This window comes from Dipteris shenzhenensis, chromosome 33, assembly GCF_047967505.1.
Source record: "Dipteris shenzhenensis isolate YYH24624 ecotype China chromosome 33, Dip_SZ_1.0, whole genome shotgun sequence".
NCBI classification, from domain to species: Eukaryota; Viridiplantae; Streptophyta; class Polypodiopsida; order Gleicheniales; family Dipteridaceae; genus Dipteris; species Dipteris shenzhenensis.
In genome coordinates, this window is record NC_141628.1 from 6,856,287 (window position 1) to 6,882,289 (window position 26,003).

Below are 26,003 nucleotides of genomic sequence, written 5' to 3' on the forward strand. Positions count from 1 at the left end.
AAGCGTGCGAGGGGGGCGTGAGTAGTGGCTTGGGAGGCACTCTAAAGAGCCTACAATGGGTGATCGTGAATGAAGGGGTGACCATCTTGTGAGCCACACAAGAGAATCCTAACATGGTCACCTTTTCTCACAAGGCGATTGATCATCTTCACATTTCTAACGTAGTTACAGTTGAGCTTTCTGCCCTTCACCTGCAATGGTGCCTCTCATACCCATCAACCCATCTTCTTTCGGTCCCCCTCTTGCCCCTCCAGGCCTCTCTGCAGCTCCCCATTTCATCAGGAACACAAAACCTTTCCCTTTTCGCCTTCCCCAATCACCTTTGTCTGCCTTCAATCGAGCTGCCGCGAATCCAGATCATTCTACTAGCATCTCGACAGCTTCGACGTTGCATGGAGAGCCCACGTTGTTGGATGGCCAAGTAGTCGACGTTGTAGTGATCGGCGCCGGCATTGGTGGACTTTGCTGCGCTGCTATGCTCGCGAAATACGGCTATAAGGTCGTAGTTTGCGAGAGTCACGACACAGCCGGTGGCGCAGGCCATGCATTTGTTCGGAAGGGATATCATTTTGATTCTGGACCTTCCTTTCACGCAGGTCTTTCCACGAAGCCCTCAATCAATCCCCTCAAACAGGTTTTCCCGTGCTCAGTCTTTTTAAATGGCCATCTCATTATTGCAAACTTTTCAGCGACAAACTAATTTCCGTGATGTTATAGATGTATCTAAGGTAGTGCTATAGCAATTTTTTGAAAAATGAATTAACGTGTGTTTCAAATTGCCGTCAGGTCAAAAATACCTTTTAATAGCCCAATCCGCTTTTTAAAAATTGTTTCCTCTGTCTTTTACATCCTAAAGCGCTATACTAGGAGGTAGTGCCCATGCACACTTGTGCACTCCGATATTTAGGTGGATGTTTGAAAGGTTGCAAACCCTCCCAAAGCGTCTAAGTGTCTCTATAGGTTCTCCTTATCTTGCGACAAGTATTAAGTCATTTGCATGCATCAGCAATAGCAGTGCGTAGCTGCAAGCCCTACTCCCTCCATCCATTCTTATTCATTGAATTTTCTACCTCATAAATTAAGAATCCAAAGAGAGTAGCTGTTATGGGGGTCTTTGTTTTATTGTGATTTTACTGCCTTCTCATTTAAGGAAAAACCATCTACCAAGATCTGTCTAGTGAAGACCCATAAGGTCTCATCACGATCTCCAAAGAAGAAGCATTTAGTGCAACTTGGATCTTGTCTGACGATGACTCTGGATCTGGTGAGGTTGGTGCTGTTGAGGAAGGAAATCAGTAATGGAGAGTTGCTGCTGTTTGGCCTGATCAGTGCTTGGGTCCCTCTCTCCTCCTCTATAGTTTCGTAGCCTCTGAAAAGTGCTACCATCACTCAAGTGGTCTGTCTCAGCAAGTCAAATAGCAAAGAGAAAGAAAGTTTATTACAGTCTTCGGAAGATCGATGGATCATGGGTCTATGAGACTGTGAGAAATCAGATACAAATAAGATGAAAGGTGGAGCTACTAAACGAGCATCATCACCCATACTACATACTACATGCTACATACTCATAGGAACCTCAATCCCGAGTCATAACATAAAGTCCGTATCAATATGACCCTCCCCACCACCGCTATCATCATATGTCATCAGAGTACAAAGCAGAATCCAACACAATATGATGAAGGACCCAACGCCCCGTGGGATAGCGGTAGCATAAAGTTAGAGATAGAGTGCTGTCAACTATCCGTGGGTGCCACCTAGTGGGGTCTCCTGTTAGAGACTCTCTATCATACCAGGGCTACGGTGACTCTAGTTCGCTATGACCCAACCCTAAACATGGAAGGGATGCCTTCAAGTGTAATATGTGTGTCCATCCTCTGTCAGGTCTGTCGAGTCGTTGGCTTCGGCTCTCGCTCGTGCCGTGGGCCCACCGTGATCATGCTCTGAGAAGAGTTTGCCAGTGCGCCTCATCCCTACCTCCGTGCGTTGAGTAAGTGCTCTTGATGTCTAACTGCCTTATGGATGAAAGTGGCCAAACACCTTTGGTCTCACAAGGTGAGGAAGTGGGAGAGAGGCCTGAAGATGTCTCTAAAGAGGCAGTAAAAGCGGCCTCAGATCTCGTAAGATACTGGACACCTGAAGATGAAATGCTCCTATGACTCAATCTCCTGTATCTCACAGAGAGTGCATATGCACCTCTCCTTGAGGCTTGGGTACTCCCTCAGCTCGCCAACTCTTACTAAGAAATCGATATGAATAATCCTGGAAGTGCCCAATAGAGATCCTCAATGAATGGGGGTGGTGAATCCGAGTATATCCAAGAGGATTGATAAAACCCTCTTCAGAAATACGTAGGCATTGATCTTTGTAGAAGCTAAGCTTCGGCGGAAGTTCATTTGGTTCCAATCAGGTCTGGAATGTGTAGCTGCAGGAGGTCTTCGTGTATGACCTGGTTAACCTGATGATTACTAAGTGGGGTCACCTCCCCAATTGTGAGCCCCAAATGAGGAGGACATGGGGGAGGTAGACCAGCAGCAAAAGGGGTCAGAGAGATGCGAAAAGAAGGCTGCCACAGGGGCAGATCTGAGAGACAAGGAGAGCTGCCACGTGGCAGCATGCAGGCTGTCATGTGGGCAGAAAGAGCAGGGCATGTTGCTGCATGGAAGGGCTGCATAGGAGCAGCGTATAGGGCCATGGATGTGGGCTGACTTGCAGGTGGTGGCAGAAGTTGGCAGTTTGTAGCAGCCGGTTGGTCCAATCAACACCTGCCACGTGGCAGGCTGGTCAGCTGCTGCAGGTCCATTATCACAGACCGTGGTGGTCCAGCATCTCTGAGCACCCACACTCTAATCTTATCTAGATCTTCTTTATGGATTACCTTCAATGTGTTCCATAGGCGTGTTCTTCACTCCCTTCAGTTAATTCCCACAAAATACGTGCAACTAGGTTGCTCCAGATCTTGATCTTTCAGATAGCATATTTGCTCCCATCCAACATGCTTGCCTCACCAAAATTTGGAATCAACATGCAAGATGCCATTTTGCACCATGAGATTGAACTGCAAAGAGAATTCCGACTTACAAGCATACTAACCTCCCTTACTGAGCAGAAGTCCCCTTTCTCTTTCAGTCTCAACGTGATCTTTAGATTGGATGGCTTGATCACTAAGGCATACACCTCCTAGGTACCTCTCCTCCCTCTAGACCCCTGGCTTTTATATCTCACTTCCCCGGGCTCACTAACCATGTTTGCCTCCCATCCCTAAAGGCACTCTCAATGATCATAGGGATGGCTGCAGATTTAGTGCTTTTGCACATAGAAGCTAGCAGTGTCTGTGTTCAAGACTTGGACAATTCTGTGTGACTTGTTTGAAGCTGCTAATATGGATGGGATTCAAATCATCTGTTCATGTTGTGATAGAAGAAGGTGACCGGATAAGTGAACATTTGGTAACAGTCAAGTTTTAAGGTTGCTGATGGCCAGAAGGTCTCATGTACTACAGTGGGTTGGTGACAACTCTTACGATTGGAGAGAGATTGAAGATGTTGATGTTCGACGAGCTCATTCCCTTCTAAATCCAGCAGGAAGAAGGGAAAGATTGTATGAGGATGATGGCAGTGAGATGGCAGCTAAGGGCAAGCAGGAGTAAGGCAAGCCCATTAACAAGAAGAAAGGTAATGAGGGTTCCAAGGACAGGAAATCTCCTGAGGGAGAGCAATTGTTGTGAAATTGTCCAACTCGTGTGAAGAACTAGATTTCTCAAGACTGCAAATGTGTGCAATGCATGCAGAATTTGAATGCTAAATTGACTCTCCAATGGGGGAAAAGCACCCTCGTGAGAGTACTTGTTTCTCTTTTTGACCTACATGCAAGGTTGGATTTTATCCATCTCTCTTGCTTCATCATATTTTGGGAATTCTATTCTCTCTCGGGCTTGGAATTTGGCTCTCTTCTAGTGGGTACTTAAATCTTCATCCCCAAAATTCAGCACTCTCTTAGTCCCAAATTTTGTCATAATGGACTATTCAATTATATCAGTATGTTGAGAAACGAGTTAGAACGAGAGACTCCTCTCTCCTTTTTGCAGTTGGATTATAATCCATGTGTATAGGATTTTGAGTTAAAGGCGTAAACCTAGAGCCTTGCTCTTGGATGGACTCGTTTCTCCCTTCATTTCTAAAGGAGAACTCCCTATCAAGAGGTCCTTGAAAGAGAGATGAAGGTAATTCTATGCGTGGGCTATTATACTCAATATTAAATCTCCCTTCTCCTTCCATTCTTTCCTTTTAGTAATACAAGAGAGAAAATGACTTGCTGTAACGGCAAAAGTCAAGTGTTAGAGAGTTGGTGGTACTTATCCGACTCCCGCTTCGCTTGTGTTGAAAAACCACTTAAAATGACCTCTTCTTTCTTCTCTTTTGGCCTTTCTTCCTTGATATTATGCTGTAAACTGGTACACTCAGTTTGGGCTACTTGTTTTGAGTGGATTGGAGCTCTAGGCACCATTATAGGGGGTTTTTGGTAGGCGGATCACCCTCTTAAAATCTTGTTCCAATCCGATCTCCTATTGGGGAGAAAGGGGGGGCCTCTTTTCCTCACAGTTTAAGGGTATATTCGCTCATGGAGGCCCCGTTCCCCGTCCAAAGAGTAGAATATTTAGAGAAACGTTTATCTCAAATCCTCCAAAGTTTAGGGTTTGCATGCAACCTCCTTTTAGAAATGCAAAAGGACCATACCCACTTTCAATTCGCAAGTCGCAGAGTTCCAAATATGAGGGCTTACACAAAACTTGTTTCGACCGTCGCACATGCGGCTGATTCGTACAAGCCTTTCGTCCGTCAGGATTGCCAGTCTTCATGCCGCTTGTGCGGCTCTGCCCATATGGTCTCTCCCATGAGATCTTCTTGTGCTGAGCTGCGCTGCCTTGCACTTCCCTTTCCTGTAGGCTGCCGCTTCCTCTCCTTGCCTGCTCGCTTCTTTTCTCTCTCCCTTCGCATCCCGTCCATGGATTGTCGCTACTCTGATACCAAATGTGAAGAACCAGATTTCTCAAGAATGCAAATGTGTGCAATGCATGTAGAATTCGAATGCCAATTGGCCCTCCAATGGGAGAAGAGTGCCCTTGTGAGAGTACTGGTTTCTCTTTTCGACCTACATGCAAGGTGGGAGAGAGATGACGGATGAATGCAAAGTGAATAGAGAATGTTACGTGAGAATCACAATGAAGGGTGGTACCCTTTCATTGATGTCCCTTGAGATTACTCAAGTTCCATCTTCCCATTTACACCTACCCTTAGCCTATGACCCATGCATCTACCATTCAATGCACCTTAATATACCCTTCCCTTCCTATTACCCGAGGGCCTTGACATGTGGGTGCACATCTTTTCCCGATGACCTTGAGACGTGGGTGTTACATGTCCAAATTTGATGCCATCTGAAGCAGTGGGTCCAGCTCGACTAGTTCTATCTACTGAGATGATACACCGCCATAACAATTCGGTCGGTGTCCATCAAAATACAAATACGTGTTACACATTGGCATATAATATATAATAATGTTCTATTGTCTGCTAATCATGGGTTAGTGATTTCTCTTGTCATGACAACTCGTGTATCCTATACCCCCTAAGAGATGTTAGTGTAATTGTGGTCATATCCTGTTTTTGATATTTGTTTTCCCCTTTGGAACTGGCCCGTGCATTTCTACTTCTGATATTTCTGATTTTTGTAGTGCAAAACTTTGATTTTAACCAATACCAGCTTTTTCTGGTGGCCTTCGAACTTCTTCATGTTTTCTGATTGAGGTTTTCTGCCTACTTTGACTAAAGAATAGGCCATATTTATAAGAGGAAATCGTCCTATGTTTATTTTTTGAAGTCTTCAGTAAAAGTCCTCTGTTAATATTTATCAAATCAACATTCCAAATAACAGGGGTGTCATGGCTTTCTGCAGGTATTGGATGCTATTGGTGAAGAAGTGAGGTGTGTGCAATATGACAGTTGGGTGGGCTACTTCCCTGAAGGAATTTTCAGGTTCACAGCAGACCCTGTTGCGTATGAGGCAGAGATCCGTAGGGTTGGAGGGAATAATGCAGCTACAGAATGGGGGGAACTTGAGAAAAGGATGGAGCCACTTGCAAATGCAGCTTCATCTCTTCCTGCAGCAGCTCTGAGGCAAGATCTTGGTGTCTTGCTCACAGCTGGAAGATTTTTGCCCCGTTTACTGCCAAGTATAGCTCACACGGGCAGTCTTCTTGCTCCTTTCTCAGATATGGTTGACAAGGTCTACCAGACAAGATTTTGCTTCTTTCTTTCAATCTTAGCAATAAAGGATGTGAAGGCATACAAATCATAGCAAAGTAGGAGATTGTGTTTACTCACACGCTTTTAAATGCTAATGTATTGTACTTCTTTTTGGTTAGTCTTTGGATTGGTTTATTACACAAGCTCTGACCTTATGTGTATGGTTCCCATTACAGATTGTGAAGGATCCTTTCTTGCGAAGACTTGTTGATCTAGAGTGCTTTGTTTTGAGTGGTCTTCTTGCTGATGGGTATGTCTTTCTCCAGACCATGATGGCTATAGTTCTTAGGAAGTTGATGCATTGTATGATCTTTTGTTTTCTTTAGGAAATTCCCTATGATGAGCATCAAAATGCATGAAAAGGCTGCTGAAGTAGTAGTTCAAAGTCCATCAAGTTGATGGTAGCAGGAGTCACACAATTTGCACATAATTACAAGAGCATATTTAGTCACTTGTACTTGCCTTATAATGGATACCTATGTGTTTTTTCTTGCAATTGAAGAACTTATGAATTGCAAACGTTCTTTAACAGTCTGCTCAATAAGTACATGGTTCAACTCTAGTGTGTTTTGAAACTCTATAGATTCTACTGATTGAAATTGATGTGATCACTCACTGTGCCATACGTTCTTTTTTTCAAAGACCCATACTGCTTTATCCTGTAAATAGGTAAGAATTGTTTGTATTTGTCTTTTTGGTTGCAGCACAATCACAGCTGAGATGGTCACCATGTTTACAGAGCGGCATCGTGTTAATGGGACCATAGACTATCCTGTTGGGGGTGGACAGAGTATCATTGAGGCTCTCGTAAGAGGTCTCAGGAAGTATGGTGGACAACTTTTGTTGTGTTCGCATGTCGATAACATCTTAATAGAAGAGGGTCGTGCGGTGGGTATAGTTTTCCATAAAACGAGTGGAGTAAGGAAAGGAGAGAAAATAATCCTGCGGAGTACAAAAGCAGTAGTCTCTAATGCCTCAATTTGGGATACAGCCCGTCTTATTTCTCAGGATGAAGAATTTTGCAGACAAGCCAAGCTAACCCCTAAGACCGACAGTTTCATGCACCTGCATCTGGGCATTGAGGCATCAGGACTCCCTGGTGATCTTGAATGCCATCACCTCATATTGAATGACTGGAATTTGGGAATTGATGCACCACAAAATGTCTGCCTTGTATCAATTCCAACGGTATTTGATCCATCACTTGCTCCATCGGGCCATCATGTCATACATGCTTACACTGCAGGCAATGAACCTTATAATTTATGGAAGGGCATGGACCGTCGCAGTTCTGAATATGCCTCTTTGAAAGAGGAGCGGTCAGAGGTGCGTTCTGATCACTGTGTTGCATGTAATGATAAACATATTACTACTCACCTGCATCCAAGTCATTCACAGAGGATGCCCTTAGGAGCAAATACCATAAATCAAATGCATGCACTACAAATAACACCCGTTGTATGCATAAACAAACATATGTGTGCACATCTACATAAGCTGGTTTATGTGGTCATAGATATGTACTTACTGTTCACATGCATGCATATACACACCTAATTTTTAATATGTGTACATATATTTCCAAGTTGCAGACTGACTCCAATCTTTTGGGACAGGTGTACTACTAAGCGATTTAGGATAAATGGAGGGTGTTTAGAATATTGTGGGAGCTCCCTCTAATGAGTGGAACTGTCATGAGGCAGATTTGTAAAACCAGATATGCACTTCATGTATCATGCAATGCAGAGTGCATGCACTGCATATAACACTTTTTTAGGCATGTAGAAACACACGTCCACATATTTAAATGCTTGCTTAGATGGCCATAGATATGCAGGTTCTGTACATATGTGTGTTTACACGTATATGTACAAGCTTGTACGTTTGCATTCTCTCTCTCTCACACACACATACACACACACATGCACGCGTGTGCCCGCACAAACACACGCGTGCGCGCACGCACACTTTTTTTTTTGTGTGGAATCACACACACACACACACACACACACACACCCCATTCATTCGTATCTGTGTGAATGTGTTTCTAGATTGTGGATGCAGTGTACTTAGATTTAAAGGCAAATACTTACTATATGCGGGGAGTTCCCTATATCGGCTGATACTATTATGGTGCAGGTTTGTAACTCCATGTATGCAATTCATGTAGTATGCATAGAAAAGATAGAAAGCTAGGTATAGTAAGAATATGAGTAATTAAATGAATGAACAAATATATAGCCTCAGAGTAAATAAATTCGAGATTTAGTATTTAGTTAAAGGTCCTTAACTCTCTCGTAGGGAGAGCATGCAGATTGTAAAGTTTTATTCTCTTCATAATACTTCAGAGCTATGCAATCCCAGTTTGTGTGTCCTACAACTCAGGTCTCTCTCCTATTTTGCCTACGTGATGATCCTAACTGCTGCAGTAATGCCCTTGACATACGAGGGATATATTGAGGCTACGAGGGATATATTGAGGAGAATGCGGGCACTTTATTTTGGAGCATGATTTTTCATGATGTCCCGTAAGCTTGGACACACCCATTTATGTGGATCAAAGTTGGATCTGGCGCCTGACTCTAACCATAAGTGGATACTCTAACAAGTAAGAAGGGCTCTAGAAGGACATTAAAGACTTTTTTCCTTTGTTTTCTTCTTCTTCTTCTTCTTCTTCTTGTTCTTTGGGGGAGAGGGGGGGGAGACGGTGTCGATGGAGGGGCAAGGAGGAGGAGGCCTCTTACATGTTAGAGATGTTCAACTCCAAGCTCTTTTCCTTCAAAGTTAAAAAGAGCAAAAGGAGAACTTTTAATGTGTTTTCCTATTGTTATGTTGGAACACCCAAAAGGAACACCTATAGTACTTCTAAGGCTTGGATTCATCCTTGTGGAAAACCTTAGATTCAAGATTCTATGACTCATACAATAGGATATTGTGTCTTGTTTGTCGTCCAATCAGTTGGAAGGCTCCTGATATAATGGTCGGATTTTGCTGATTTTGTTTCTCCCCCTTTTTGACTTGGCCAAAAAGTACACCTCTAATGACTTCAAAATCCTTTGAGTCTTGCACCAAATATGGTTCAACCTAATGACTTGTATGCTTGTGGCGCCACCTTTATATATAGTAGAGCTCTTTTTGACCTCAGGTGCATTTCGATGTCCCCACCATCCCCTTGTGGATGTCTTCTTGCTCTTTATCATAGAATGTTGATTGTCTAGAATGTTAACTTGGGTTGATATAAAGCCAAGTGTTTCAAGAGTGTGCAGTGAAAAACTTCTTACGTCTAGAATCTTATTTGTTTATTATTGCTGGGGTTGACATCTAGTTTTGCTCTTATTATATACTATGTGTGTTAGAATAGAAAAAGTGGCATAACGAAACACTTATCTTTCAATTGTCTTGTATTTACAAGTTGGTATCATTGAACAAGGACATCATCAACTGAGACATTTCAACATCAGGGCAAAGAAATTGATGGAATCTTCATCAACATGATGAAGTATTTGAGAATATCGAGATATTTAAGAAGCCCCAACAGATGAAAATTCTCAATAGTGTGTTTGAATAAAATCTGAATGTACGATTGGATATATTCTAGTCTTACAAAGTTGTATACATATATGTATGTGTGTGTGTACATACATAAATATGTGTGTGTGTGGCACGCGCGTGTGTGTATAAAACATATATACATAAATAAATGTATATGTATACGAGTGTGTGTAGCTCTAGCAGCCATATGATCATGTGTGCGCGTGCGTGCGCGTGCGTGTGGTGTGTGAGCGTTGGTGAGTGAGCGGTGAACGTAGGTGGTGAGAGGTGTGTGTAGATCTGACGCAAGAGAAGCAGGAGCTGTACGGGAGAGTACGGGAAGTTGTACGGAGAGGTACGGAAGAGTATGGAGACTGTACGAAGGGCTATGTAGGAGCTGTATGGGAGAGGCTACGTAGGAGTTGTATGGAGGGGCTATGCATGAGCTGTATGGAGAGGTTACACAGGCCCGTTTTGTCTTCCGTACTGCTGACGTATACCCTGACGGCCTGCTTGCAACCTTGCATCCTTCTTTTCCTACCTCAGCTGCCCGTTTTTGGTCTGTACTATACGGATTTCAGCCGTACAGTCCTGTACTGTTGTACGGACCTGTCTCGGGTTTTGTGCAGCTAGTCTGTCGCCTTCTCCTCCTCTCAGCCGCCCTTTTCCTGCTGTTTGCGTCTTCCCTTGTCGTAATTCTGTGTTGTGTGTGAGTTTTGAGGGTGTTTTTTGAGGCTTTTGTCGCTCTTTTCTTCTTCTCTTGGGTTTTGTACTTTTCAGCTGCTCAACTCTTTTCCTAACAGCCTCTATCTATAATCTTTCTCTATCCCTACACCTTTTAGTCTTGTTTACTCTTTGTTATATACACCTCTTGCGAGCTTTTCTTTGTCATCTCTACTTATACAAGAGTTCATGGCTACCACAAAGATTTGCACGCATAAGAAACAGAAGCAGGTTATATGGGTCAGGATGACCCTCTTCATGACGACTTTGCAGAGGCTCAGCTTGTCTATGAGGTGATGCATGAGGGATTTGAAGACACTCGAAAGAGTTGGAAGGATCCAGTTCCCACCACGGGCATCATGGTGGAGGTGGATGATATTTTTTATCATGTTAAGGAATATGCCAAGCATGCCATTATTATCTATTTTTCAGGACGTATGCCTGCTGCTGCAGATTTTGGTAACTGGTTGACTAGAACCCTCGGTGGTTGCTATGTTAAAAAAGTTCATTATGCAGCAAGGGGCTTTTTTGAAGTGATCATGGCAGATGAAGAGCATAGACAGATTTTATTGGAGCACTCTTCTCTTTTCTATGGGTAGCATATGGTTCACGTGTTGCCCTGGTCACCTACTAGAGATTATCAGGCATTGATCAGACACAAATGCTCTGTCTGGGTGGAAGTTGTGGATTTTCCTCAATGTCTGGCTTCTCTTTTGCCAAAAATTGCAGCCTCTCTTGGCAAAGTGGTTTGCCCATCATGGCCAAATGGCAATTCAAATAGATTTTGCATTTTGTGGGATACAGACAATCCAACCCCAAACTCTTATTCGGTCACAGTGAATAATGTTTTGATTTGCAATGCCTTTTATAAATTGAAATGGGATCTCTTTGCAGATGCTTGCTAATGCAAGAAGTTCGGGCATATGGCTTCACAATGCCCTTCACGTGCTCCTAAAATGCCATTGCAGGCTGAATTGTCACCGCCTCCAAGCAAGAAAATGCCTCCTCTCTGATGAAGCCTAAGGGGGTAAAACAATTTTTTGCTGTCCAGGACAAAGGGAAAGCACCTGTTGCTTCGAATGGTGATGCTCCTCTTTCTGTCCCTTCGGCCTCAAATCCTCAAGCCAAGGAAAAAAATTTGAATGATGCTTGGCAAACCCCAAGAAAAGTTGTCTCACCTAGGAGACCTTTGCCCTCCCAGACTTGGGATGGTGCATCCTCTCAAACACCAACTGAAAACTCTGGCATTGGTTTGACTTGGGCTGCGGTGAGTGCCAATCGTACCCTCTTTCCAGAAGAAGAAGTTGCTGCCCTATTGTCTTCTCCTCAGGCTGATTTTTCTTCTGAGGGCCTAGGCCCGGATACTGAGGTGGAAATGCAAACATAGAAGACTTTTTGGCTGTTGTGCATACTTGTCCTATATCTGTAAATATGCTTGATCTTCTCAAATGTGTCACTTTGAATGTACAGGGTTTGTGTGATGGTCGAAAATGGAAAGTGGTCTGGCTGTATATATGCCAATTGCAGCCTGATATAGTGGCTTTACAAGAGCATAATCAGCATATGTATGCTGGTAAATCTGGACATTTTGCTGGTTATGACATTTGCTATGCTGGTGAGCACTCTTTCTCTGGGGTAGCCTTTTTGGTTAAGCATGATCTTCACCCTATTGTGGCCTTCAATGATCACCATGGTCGATGGATGATCATGCAATGCCTTGTTCAAGGCAACATCTTTGAATTTGCATCAGTATATGCTTCTCAATCTTTCGGGAATCGAGCTTTGATTTGGGATGCTATGCATAAATATCCCTGGCGGCATTATGCTTTTATCCGTGGTGATTTCAATAATGCCCCACAACTGGGAGATAATACCTTGGGCCAACACTCACATGTTGGCTTGTGAAAAGCAGGCATGGTCTGATTTTTTGCTTCGGTTGTCTCTGGTTGATCTCGAGAAGGAATTGCAGCCCATGCTTACGGGCTACACCTTTCAGCATAGTGCTCAATCTTCATATCAGGCAGGCTTGGACAGATGGTATCAGGTTGATCCATAGCATTCTGATGCCTTCACTTGTCAGCTTTGGATTGACCATGCTTTCACATATTCTGATCATGCTCCTCTTTGGCTGAGGCTCTCTTTACATGTCTTTTGAGATGAAAGACGCCTTTTGCTAATAAATAATGGTTACCTTGACCATGCTGATTTTAAAGCCATGGTTTTTGATGCCATTCAACCTCTTTCTCATCATATGCACATTGATTTGGATTATGCACGGCAGGCTTTTGAGAATGCAAGCAGTTATTCAGGATTATGGTAAATCCTACATGCAAGCCACACGGGAGACCGTGAAGCATGCCAAATACACTTGCCAGAGTTTGACCGAACTCAGTCATCTTCAGCCTTTGTCCTAAGAAGAAAGCATGTTATCATGTCAGACTAAATTTTGTCTCCAATCAAATGATCAAAGAAAGCATGCTAAATGAGAGACCTGATCTCGGCAAAGGGCTTTTTTGGATAAAGGTTGCTCTTCCAAGCAATTCTTTAAAAGTTTGCATTACAAAAGACAGGCTGCATATATTTGTCGGATCCGGATGCCTCATGGTTCTTGGTCCTCATCTCGCTCAGAGCTTGTTGCTTTTTGTGTGCATCACTTTTTATCTCATTTTGGGCATGTGGACATTCTTTCTCCTCAGGTTGTGTGTGCCCGCCAACTTCTTTTGCAGCATGTCCATCCCATTCTCTCTGATGCTCAAGCTTTGGAATTGGCAATTCCTTTCATTGAAAGAGAATTGTTAGATGCTGTTGAATCCTGTGGCAGATGGAAATCTCCAGGATGGGATGGTCTCACTGTGGAATTTTTTCTTGCCTTTTGGGATATCCTCAAGCCTACTTTGCTGCAAATGGTTAATTCAGCATGGGAAAATCAGCAAATGCTTATGTCATGGAAAAAAGGACTTGTCAAGCTCCTTCCAAAAAAGTAGCTATGTGATTCGCTCACTGAGTGGAGACCAATAACACGCAACAGGATGTTCTGCTCTTACAGGTGGATATTGCAAAAGCCTTTGATACAGCTCAATGGGAGTTCATCTTGCAAATAGTGCGAGCTTTGGGGTTCGGAACAAAAATGCAGCAAATTATTTATTGGCTTTACAGGGACAGCAATGCAGCTTGCATTCTTTCTGGAGATCTCTCTGATGAGTGGACTCTTTGTTGTTCGGTTCGTTAGGGATGTCCCCTTAGTGCTTTATTGTATGCCATTGCTACTCATCCTATGCTGCAATATATTGATCATCTCGTGGCTATAGGCTCCCTTCATGGTTTGGAATTGGATGCAAATAGCAGCATGGTTGCTCAAGCCTATGCTGATGATTCTTTCTTTATCTTGAAGAATACACAGAATGATCTTTCTGCTTTGATGTAGGCTCTCTCTGTTTATGGTTTGGAAGCTGGTCTTCATGTAAATTTTCAAAAGTCTAAGCTGCTCCCATTGCATTCTAAAGACTGGCATAGTCTTTTGTGGCCCGGGAAAATCATTCCACCCACTCAGATTGTTTGTCATCTTGGTTATCCTTTCGGGTGGGGTCTAACTCATCGTCAACAAATCGATTGGGTAATGGTCAAGCTTCGAAAAAAGCTAGAGTATTGAAAATTGGCAACTTGGCCTTTGCATGTTCGGCTTCGGATAATATAGTCCATTCTTGTGGCTTATGTTCAATTTGATATGCCATTGATCACATTCACCAAGGCAAATCTTGCTTCTTTCATGTCTGTGTTGGGGTAAAGGCACATTGCCACCCCTTTATTAAAGATATGACACCTATGACTGTCTTAAGACAGTCATAGGGTAAAAAACCTAATCCTAATAAAACTTAAGAGTTTGTGGTGTGGCTCATCACTTCACACTCGCATCTCTAGTGTCACTCCTCTCTCTCACTCTCTCTCGTATGTTCTTCACCCCCTTTCCTTCCCTCTCAACTGGTATCAGAGCCAGCCTCTCTTCCTGCCTACCCCTGCCTACCTCTCCCTCTACCCCCTTCGGGACTTGTGCCCTTGGCATTGCGCAAGCAGCTAGGGCTACAGCGCGGGACAGCAACGCGGGGCGGCAAGGGCGTAGCGTGGACAGCTGCAGCGGGGTAGCGCGGGCTGCAGCGGATCTGCGAGCAGGGCAGGGCGGCCCGGAATAGCGCCAGCAGCTGCAACAGCAGCAGCTGGCTGTGTGCAGCACCGGAGCGCACCTACGCAGCCTAAGGGCCTTGAACAGGGCGGCGCGCAGACAGAACAAGGCGGTGCATGTACGGACGTACGGCCATCCGTACCGTCGTACGGACTCCGTACAGGCGTCCGTACTGTACGGACGCCGCCGTACGTACAGGAACCTGCGTCAGAGCTTTTCGTCAGGGAGCAGCATCAGAGAAGGGCATTTCGAAAAAAAAATTTTTCAGGTCTGGGATTCCGTACCCTGCACACGTACACAGGTGCAGCAGGTACAGTGCTGCCAGTACACAGGTACAGCAAGTACATCACTTTTTCTTTGGGGAAAGAAGGCAAAGAGAGAGCATTCCCGGCTGTTCAATCCTTCAAACTGTGTTTTTTTTTTGAGGTACAACAAGTACACTCTTGTCCCTCGTGCTTGAGGTGACTAGTACCACAGTGTGTGGTGGTTGCACAGTTATCTTGTTTCGGGAAGGTAATGCCTTGATTTTGCAGAGGTTTTTTTTAATGCTTTTGTTGAGTGCAAATCTCAGCTTTTGGGTGACATTTTCAAAGGGCTTTTGCGTGGAAGCTTATGCAGTGTATGCCTTGAGGCAGTGTGGAGCCAGGGAGCCCACATTGGTCTTGTTTCCGCAGTGTATTCAGTGACATTTCTGCAGGTCACATTTTGTGTACGACACCTTGGAAAATCTCAGTTGAGCCACGCTTGGCCAGGGCGCATCGAGTTTACTCGGTCCCTAACTGTCCATCGTTGACAGTGCTCATAAGATTTTCTCTTCAGTGTTTGTACGCTGGGATCTGTGTTGTTATTGTGTACACAGGGCTGTTTATGCATTGCATTGTCAGGTGAAAGTACCAGGAGAGCGCTGCATTTTGTATGCTACCTCAGTGTTGAGGTGTTTTTCACTTGGTACAGGTGTCAAATCAAGGGGCTTTTGCCCAGATTTTGCTTTAGAGCACTTGGGTTACTGTTTGAGACCTTCAGATGCCTTTTATCCCCTTGGCATAAGGGTGATTGCTTGGGATTTGTCCCATTTTCTGTTGCAGGTTTGTGACAGGCTGAAGTGTATGGAGCTTCTTTTTCAGTGAACAAAATAGTGTATGACAAGTGGTTTATGCATATAAAATCAGTGCAATACCTCATCTGAGGTGGGAGAAGTGATCAGGACAGCAGTGTTTTGTGCTTCGTCAGCTGATGATGCACTGTTAAAGCACTTGTGGAACAGCTGCAGCATTCTGAAATTACTGTTTTATGCCTATTTGAGCACAGTACAGTGTGTCAGAAGGTACAGTAACTGGAGGGAAATTTTTTCTGTTTTGCTGCAGATTTTTTTGACAGTAAAAACAGCACTATTGTGAGTGCTCCTGGCTCTTGATAGAGCAGGGTTTTTCTGAGAAATCAGAATTTTATTCAGTCTTTTTTGACTTACAGGGAGTCAGGTACTTTCCTTATCTGATATGGCATCAGGGGGAAGTGAATCATCAATCTGAACATAAAGAAGTTGGAAGGGGTACACAATTATGCATTATGGGCAGAACAGTGTTTGAATGTACTTCTGCTTAAGAAGATTTCTAAGCCCATAAGGGTGAAGGGTGTCAAGCCATCTGGGATGTCAGATGATGAGTGGGAGGAGCTAGATTTGTCGGCGAGGGCTGCTATCATGCTTACTCTCAGTGATTCTCTTGTGTATAATGTTCAGGCTGAAAAGACCTCTTATGGCGTATGGCAGAGGCTAGTAGAGTTGTATGCCCAAAAGAGTTCAGCCAGTAAGGTGTACTGGTTGAAGAAGCTGGTTGATCTTTGCATGAAGGAAGGTACAGCTATGACCTCACACTTAAGTGAGTTCAATGCCATCTTTACACAGCTGATTGCACAGGGGTTGAACCTTGATGAGGAGTTCAAGGCTACTTTCTTGTTGTGTACCCTCCCTGAGAGTTGGGACACTTTCAAGACCACCCTGTCTAATTCAAATGTCACTCTTATATATGTTGATGTAGAGAGCTCTTTCCTCATGGAGGAGATGAGCAGAAAGAATAATGCGGGCAGAAAGTCTTCAAATGCTTTGCAGGTATAGGAAAGAGGCAGGACTCAGCAGAAGGGGAGATCTGCTAGTAAGTCCAAATCCCGCAGTCAGTCCCGTGGCAAAAAGGATATTGAATGCTTTTATTGTGGCAAGAAGGGACATGTGAAGTCTAAGTGCTTCAAGTTCATACGGGATTAGAAAGCCAAGAAGGCTGAGGCAAAGGATGCAGGCAGTGGAAGCAAAGGCAAAGGCAAGGCCAAGGTAGATGACTTGGATGCAGTGAATGTTGCAGCAGAGGACAGTGACAGTGACAGACATGATGTTCTATGCTCTTCTGCTGTAATTGCACATACTTTGGTTATTGATGGCCATGACATGCACACCTGGCTCTTGGATTCAGGTGCTTCTTTTCATGTTACTCCTCATAGGGAGTGGTTTACTTCCTATACAGGTACTCATGGAGTTGTTCACCTTGGGAACAACTATGCATGTCAGATTGCAGGGATTGGCAGTATACAGATAGTATTCCCTGATGGACGCATATTTATGCTTGATGGTGTTCGTCATGTGCCGCAAATCAAGAAAAATCTGATTAGCACTGGCTTGTTAGATGATAGTGGTTACCACACCACATTTGGGGATTCCAAATGGGTGATTACTGATGGCCATGTAGTGGCTGAGGGTTTTAAGAGTGATACCTTGTACCCTCTTTATGTTTCCAGTGTAGGTAATCATGTTGTTGCCATAACCGAGCTGCCAAAGGTTTCATTGTGGCACAGCCGGTTGGGACACATGTCCGTTAAAGGAATGCAAGAACTGTCACGTTTGGGTTATCTGCCGTCTCTTTCATTTTCAGATTTGCCTACTTGTGATCATTGCATATTTGGCAAGCATTCTATGACTCCTCATAAGAGGAGAACTCCCCAAAATAGAGCACCGCTTGATCTAGTGCACATTGATTTGTGTGAGATGCCACAGTTATCACTAGGGGGTGCAAAGTATTTCATTACTTTTATTGATGATGCCACACGCAAAGTGTGGGTCTATTTCTTGAAGCATAAGAGCGATGCTTTAGATGCTTTCAAGAAGTTTGTCGCTCAGGTTGAGAATCGGACAGGTCGCAGGCTGAAATGCCTCAGATCCGATAATGGGGGTGAGTATGTGTCACATGCTTTTGTGAAATTTTGCGAAGCTAAGGGCATCAAACAGGAACTCACAGCCCCTCATAATGCATCTCAAAATGGTGTAAGTGAGCGGATGAATCGAACTATTCAGGAGAAGGTTCGATGTATGTTGTCTTATGTTGCATTGCCCCATGGCTTTTGGGCAGAAGCCGTGCAAACAGCAGTTCACATAATTAACAGGTCGCCGAACAAGGCTTTGGAGTTGAAAGTGCCAGAGGAGATGTGGTCTGGCAAGCCACCTTCATATAAGCACTTACGTGTGTTTGGCTGCGAGTGCTTTGCTCATATACGCAAAGAACTGCGCACCAAACTGGATCCAAAGTCTTCCAGATGCATCTTTATGGGTTATGGTGACGAAGGTGAAATGGGGTACAGGTTATGGGATCCCGTTAAACGGAAGATTATACGCAGCAATGATGTCATCTTTAAAGAGGATAGTGTACACAAAGAACCCGTGCAACCTGTGGAATACAGGAGGGTTGTTTATGATGATGTCGGACAGCAAAGAATGCCCATTAATATGCAGCAGCAGGCTGCTGCAGATAACCCTGTTCAAGAGGGTATACAGGCTGAAAATCAGCCAGATAATTTTGCCAATGATGCACCACTGGATATGCCAGCAAATGGGGCTGTAGAACAGCCAGATATGGTGGTATAGCCACCCGTCATGCATGATGAACAGGCTAGACAGCAGCCTAATCCGGAACATTTTGTTAGGAGGAGCACCCGTGTACAACGGCCTCCTGACAGGTTTGTTCCAGGAGCCAACAATGTGGCTGATTTTATTATGCTGACAGATTGTGGTGAGCCTTCCAGCTTCAAGGAAGCTATGGGAAGAACTGAGAAAAGGAAGTGGGAGAAAGCCATGCAGTTAGAAATGGACTCCCTACTTCAAAATGATACATGGGACTTGGTGCAGCTACCTGCAGGCAGAAAGGTTTTGCCATGCAAGTGGGTTTACAAAGTCAAAGTGGATTCAAATGCTTTATCAAGGTATAAGGCCAGATTGGTTGCCAAGGGATTTAAGCAGGAGAAGGGCATTGACTTTGATGAGATCTTTTCCCCTGTAGTCAAGATGACTACTTTGAGAGCAGTGTTAGCTCTTGTTGCTCATGAGGACATGGATTTATGTCAAATGGATGTGAAGACTGCTTTTCTTCACGGAGATCTCCATGATGAGATCTATATGAGTCAGCCAGAGGGATATGCTGTTAAAGGGAAAGAGCAGCTTGTGTGTAAGCTCAAGAGGAGCTTGTATGGACTCAAGCAGGCACCAAGAGAATGGTACAAGAAGTTTGATGCCTTCATGCAGTCCCAAGGGTATCATAGGTGTGAGACCGATCATTGCTTGTACACCAAACGGGCAAAGGATGGCAGTTTGATGCTACTCATTCTATATGTGGATGACATGCTGATTGCCAGTAAATATCTCAGCAGGAGATTAGTACTTTGAAGAAACAACTGCATAAGTCTTTTGACATGAAAGACTTGGGTGCTGCAAATCATATTCTTGGCGTGCGGATTACTTGTGACAGGTCCAAGGGACTTTTGTTTCTGTCACAGAAAGAGTACATTGACAAAGTACTGCAGAGGTTTAAAATGGAGGGGGGGAAGTCTATTAGTACCCCGTTGCCTCCACATTCAAAACTCAGCAGTAAGGACAGCCCCAGATCAGATGATGATAAGGCTGAAATGGCCAAGGTTCCGTATGCATCTGCAGTTGGTTCTTTGATGTATGCCATGGTTGCCACTCGTCCGGATATTGCTTTTGCGGTGGGAGTCATCAGCAGGTATATGGCAAATCCAGGCAAGCGGCACTGGGAAGCAGTGAAAGGTGTCTTGAGGTATCTCAAAGGTACCAAAGACTTGTGCATATGCTATGGTAGGCAAGATGCATTGGTGCATGGTTTTACAGATTCAGACTATGCAGGGAATGCAGATAACCGGAAGTCTACTACCGGTTATATTTTCACATTTGCAGGAGGTGCTATATCATGGGTGTCTCGGTTGCAGAAATGCGTTGCACTGTCAACTACTGAAGCTGAATATGTTGCAGCCACTGAGGCTTGCAAGGAAGCAATATGGCTTACTCGGCTGGTGGGAGATTTGGGCATTACAGGAGATATGCCAGTTTTGCATTGTGATAGTCAGAGTGCTATCATGTTGGCAAAGAATCCGGTCTTTCATCAAAAGACCAAGCACATAGATGTGAAATATCATTTCATCAGGGAGGTACTGGAAGACAAGCGACTTGAGCTTGTGAAGGTGCATACTGATGATAATCCTGCAGATTTGCTCACTAAGAGCTTGCCTACAGAGCGGTTTGCACATTGCCGCCACATCATGGGATTAGGATGAGACCATTCTTATTTTATGGTCTTGTATACAGTAACTGTATATTGCTGTAATTTTTATTCTTTTCTCCCGTTTAGGCACATTGGCCTTTAGGTGGGAGGTTGTTGGGGTAAAGGCACATTGCCACCCCTTTATTAAAGATATGACACCTATGACTGTTAAGACAGTCATAGGGTAAAAAACCTAATCCTAATAAAACTTAAGAGTTTGTGGTGTGGCTCATCACTTCACACCCGCATCTCTAGTGTCACTCCTCTCTCTCACTCTCTCCCGTATGTTCTTCACCCCCTTTCCTTCCCTCTCAGTCTGCCATTATGGAAATCTTCTGGCGTTCCAAACATGGCAGAAAGAGTCTCAGGCTGCGTTCAGTGAACAAACTTTGTTCTCGTAAGATGCATGGTGGTTTGAACATCACGAATATCCAGGTGCACATCCTTGCTCATAGGGGAAAAATGTTGCTGCAATTTTTGCAAGGTGATCAGCCTTGGGCTCTTATGATTAGATCTCTGGTCACACATATTAGTATTTCTTTCTTTGGTCACTAGCAAATCAATTACTCGGATTTCTTATTTGGTCACATCGATGGCACTTTGCCTGGCTGCCCTTTCGTCTCCAGTTTGCTTCTTGATTGGAAGCACGTCCTCTCTCATTTGGAATGGCATGGTCGACAGTCTTTGTTGGGTAATTCTTTGCGAGCTGAAAGCATTCACTGGTCGACAGTTTGTCAGTCTCCATTGGCTTTACAGGAACCTCGCCATTCCTACTTTGTTTCTTTTAAGGGCGTCACTTTTGTTGCCGACGTTATTCATAATAATGGCTCTATCCTATCTTTTTCTCTGGCAGCTACACGGTATGACTTGGGCTCTCATTATCGTGCTTTGTGGCAACAAATTGCTTATATGCTTTTGCCTTTTGTTCCGATTCCTCCTTTGGAACTTCAGGTGAGGTTGAAGGATTGGACTTTACTTCCCTAGGGTCCTCTTCTCGCCCTTTGAGGCTATTTCATATTACCGTGCCTGCTTTGTATAAAATCCTTTTGCCTCAACCTTGGGTTTCAGAGAAAGGCAATTCTATTTGACAAATGCATCGCCCAGCCAAGTGGTGGAGAAAGAGATTACAATAGCTTTGGGCCTACAAAACTCCTCTTCGGCAACATGTTTTCTTCTGGCAAGTACTTATGGGCATTTTTCCATTTGGACACATGTTGGCTCGTAGACACATTGCTCCTGCTCATTGCCACAGATGTTTGAGTTCTCAGGAGACTGTGCCTCATTTATTCTGGTTTTGTCTATGTTCTCGTGAGTTCATTGATCTTCTTCGGCAACGCCTGCGAGTGAGATTCCCGACCGTTCCTTTTGGGAAGTCTTTATGGCTCTTTGGTTTTCATCCACTCAGACCGGAGTTTCATCTGTTTGGGTTTGCCATTGGGCACTTTGGACTTTATGGACAGACAGGAACTGTAAAGTCTTTAGTGATCCTATTTTTTCCTTGTTTGGCTTTTTAAAGTGTTCTCTGCAACAATCCTTCTTTGATTGCTTGCAGACGCACTGCATAGATCATGATGTATATCTAGCATACACTGAGATTTTCAGTTGATGTAATTTTGGCTGAGGTCGCTACTCTTATAATATAATCAATCAAAAGTTTTCACTAAAAAAAAAAAAGTGTGTGTGTGTCCAGGAACAACAACTTGGTGTTTGTTTATATTTTATGGGGAGAGTCATTACACTGTCTAATTTACAAGCCTGGTCTTCGGCTGTAGTGGGTGCTGGCAAGATTACATCTTATGTTTTCTTGGGAAAAGGATTTTATTTTGCACGTTGTGCTTCTGTGGAGACTGTTTTCCACTTACTTTGGGTGGAGTACGTGGGGCAGGCCATTTTGCAGTTGCTATGCCTTACAAGTATGCTTATGAGAGAAACCTCAGAAGTATAAAACTGATTACAAGTCACTTGGAGGAGGATCAAGTAAGATATCCTCCAAAGTAAGATTATTAGCTTGCAGAAAACCATGTAACGGAGTGATATCACCATCAATAAAACAAAGCTGTTTTTTGCCCTTGTGGTTCTTCTTAATATAGGTTGGCAATCGGAACTTTTGAACCACAGTATCAAAAACCTGTCTCAACCAAGGATGAAAAGACTCTAGTGAAAAGGAAACATCTGCAGCCAGAGATGAAAGGCCCTGTAAAGATGGCTGCACTGTAGCAGTGCTCTCAATCAAAGGAGGTTGAAACTCCAAGGAGAAGGGAACTGCTGCTCCAAGGAGAAAGGAACTTTAAATTTTTCTCTACTGCAGGAAATTGCTGAATAGAAGAAGAATCCACAATATCTTGCATAACAGCATAATTGTCCAGGAGTGAGGAAGCATCTAACATTGCAACTTCACTTTTTGAAATAGAAACTGAAGCAGGATCACAAGAAACATGAGAATCTGGCACTGTAGTAATAGGATTCGGAACTGCCAAAACCGCAAAAGGATTGGAATCTTTAACCGCCTTGTCTTCTTGAACTCTTCTCCAAACCTTAGAGGGTTTAACAAAATGCCTGACTTCTTGTATGCTGTAAGAAGAGATAGGAACAGGATGAAGGAGGAGCTGAAGAGCATGGAGAAGGGCATACTCTAGCAAAATGGCCCAATTGTTGACATTTATAACAGGCATTTGGAAAGGAGGAAAAACAAAGTGGAATCCGGAGAGGGTGAGGCAGTCCAAAATCCACTTCCAAGCATGAAGGAATGAGCTGCTTCATATCCCAAAGAACACACACCCATATATCTCTGCTGGTGACCAGAAAATCCTGCTTGGGAATAGCCCAGTCCCCCATAGAATCTTCTATGCTCTTGAATAGCCGGTCATGACAAAATTGGCCGAAGGAGTAGTAAAGGCTACCTGGGAGTCTAGAGAACTTTGCCTCTTGCTAGGGATCTTGGCCGCTAACTGCGAAGATAATCTACTCCCATGTGCTGCGCTTGGTTAACGGCATAGCCAAGAAGGAGGCTCCCCCTTCTTGTCCTCATCTCCAACAATCCAAGAGTCCATGTTTGGGAGGCTCTTGGTAAGCCATCTCGAGAAAAGTGAATACTGGAGTCTCCCATCCTCAAGCCTATCCATATAGCCCATTTTCCTATGAGCTCACCCTGATTGAACACCTCTAGGGCTTGGGTTTGGGCTACCGAAATGCACATTCTCCTTCTCTTGCCCATAGCTGGAGACCATACATTCAAACCTCTCCTTGGGAGGAGACGGTGCCGTCCCTTGATATGCGAAACTGGAAACGTATGCTTGTATAGCTCACGTATCATAAGAACGCCAATGGACCATCCCCCCAAGGCTCTCTACAACTCCTGACGAAGTATCAGTTGCTGTCGTATCTACTGACATGCATGATTATGTAGGCCATGCATGCTCATGAGGAGGGTTGAGGGGTGGCAAACAAGGCCTTCCTATGAGTGGGGATTTGGAAGGGGAGGAGTCGTCTGTGTGATGGTGCCAAAGGCATGATTGGCTCTATGTCCACCTTCAGGGCCTACTGCATCAAGGAGGAGTACCACTGCTTTGTCCTGAAGGGACTGTACGGCTAACTGCACCTGCTGCTTGCCCTCCGGGGAAAGGGAGATTCAAATGGCTGGGTGAGTCAAGGGAGCTGTCATCAAAGTTTTGGCCAGACCAAAAAGTCACCAACAGGATCGTGATCCTCTAAAAGTAAAATAGAGAGCTGCCTTTGAAGGACAAAAAGGGGGAGGCGGGTAGGGAATCCCTTGGCTGTTAAGGCAACCTGAAGGGGAAAAGGAAAAAGGGATGAAGGGGGTGGAAAAAAGGGAAAGGAGGGATGTAAAGAGGAAAAAGAAGGGGGGGGGAGGGGGGGGGATTCTGCAGCCTATGGGCACCCCAAAATGCGTTAACTAACTGTCAAGAGGCAGCCTGGGGAGGGGGGGGGGGCAAGCTACCAGAGCTGGAAACAGCTCTTGATAACCTTGAATGAAAACTGAAGATAACCAAAGAACTGACCTCAGCACTTTTCATGAGGTTGGAACAGGCTGGAAAGCCCTTGCAGAGGTGCAGGGAAGCCGAAATGGCTCCCAGGCAGCACCACACAGGCATAAACAGCAGCCCAAGGCTACTGGGGAAGGGGGGGGAGCCCATGAGCACAAAAAGCCCTAAAATGAGTGGGTGACTGCTAATAGTCCCGTGACGTGCTGAGGGGGGGGGGAGAACAGAAATAGAAGAGGGAAAGGGCAAGAAGGGAGGGTGCAGAAGAGGAAAACAGGCAGGAAGGGAGGGCATGGAGGAGGAAAGAGGGCAGATGGGGAGACAAGGGCTAGCTTGGAGCAGGTGGAGCGCATGTTGCAGCAGATTTTGAGTAGAGCTCTCAAGTGGGAGCTTTGAAAGTATGCCAGGAAATCTATTTGAGGCCGTGACGTGGCTACTTTTGTGAGTGAGGAGTAAGCCGGGCAAGAAGTAAGCCAGGCTGGCTGATCAACCTGATTATCAGGCCAATGTGGTGAGGGCACCAATACATGAGATATTCAGCAATGCTTCATGTAAGCTCTCTCTGTTCATCAGCCACGTATTTGTTAGTATTCGACTTCTTGGAGTCTGTAAGAGCTCATTCAGGTACAGGCAGGTTCATTAGTAGTAGTCTAGTATTCCAGCATGTAGCAGGGACACTTTCTAGATGCGCCTTAAAGGGGGTGTGGGTTTGAACGAAATCCGAAGGCCAAGGGCCAGTTTTGCTCTCACTGTTCAGATGAGCTGGTGTAACCTCTTGGTCAAAGATTTCTGATAATTGTATGCACAGATGTATAGTTTCCCAAACGTTTTTGTTTGCTTATCTACGTGCCTAGCTCTGTAAAAACACATCCCAAGTAGACTAGGTGATATTAATATAATGTAAGTATTTGGTTCGTAGGTGAGTACTATGCATCATCATCTTCGTCGTGCTCTAGTGGATGCTGTGTCCAGCGTCAACATGAGAGTTGGGAGCATACTGTACTTTAAGCTCCATGCCCTAGTCCTTTATGCTTATAAACTTCACTTAACTCATTTTCTTTATGCCATTTTCAACCTGATCATCAAATGATCTTTGACTTGTTGTTGGTTTAGGTCTTATGGAAAGCGCTGGAGAAGGTAATTCCAGATATTCGAGGGCGGGTTAAGCTCAAGCTCGTGGGGACTCCTCTCACGCATGAGCGTTATCTACGCCGGAGTGAAGGCACATATGGACCAGCTATCAAGGCAGGCAAGGAATCTTTTCCAGGGCCTTACACAAAAATTCCAGGGTTATTGTGCTGTGGCGACAGTACCATGCCAGGGATAGGAGTCCCTGCAGTTGCTGCATCTGGGCTGATAACTGCGCATTCCCTTGTGTCTGTCTGGGAACATTTGAAGCTTCTGAATATCCTTGAAGGAGCCATATAACTGAAAGGGTGAATTTCTTTTTGAGCATTACTATGTGCAGCGAATGTAACTAACTTGTACACAAAGCAATTGTTTAAATTAGGCAAAGGGATATTCTTATGAACTCTTGGCTCAAAGTTATAGCAGAAATGATACCCAGCTATCAAACAGACCGCCTGTATTTGATCAACTTACACGAACATTTTTTAAGAGAGCTGAGATTCAAAAGGTCAAAGGCACTATGTAATTCATAGAAGCATATAAACAA

The 26,003-nt window shown here is 44.3% G+C and overlaps 1 protein-coding gene across 2 annotated transcripts; it reads left to right on the forward strand.

Annotated features, from left to right (window-relative positions):
- Nucleotides 1-89: 89 nt before the first annotated feature.
- Nucleotides 90-26,003, forward strand: LOC147879601 (prolycopene isomerase 2, chloroplastic-like). 2 transcript variants are annotated; one of them, XM_087371779.1, is made up of 5 exons: nt 90-634; nt 5,956-6,285; nt 6,482-6,555; nt 7,010-7,631; nt 25,442-26,003. In XM_087371779.1, exons 1-5 carry the CDS (start codon nt 197-199, stop codon nt 25,754-25,756), a joined length of 1,779 nt encoding a protein of 592 aa, XP_087227905.1. In that variant the 5' UTR covers nt 90-196; the 3' UTR covers nt 25,757-26,003. The 2 variants fall into 2 exon arrangements, with proteins under 2 accessions (XP_087227905.1, XP_087227906.1); XM_087371780.1 differs by having other exon boundaries at nt 411-596.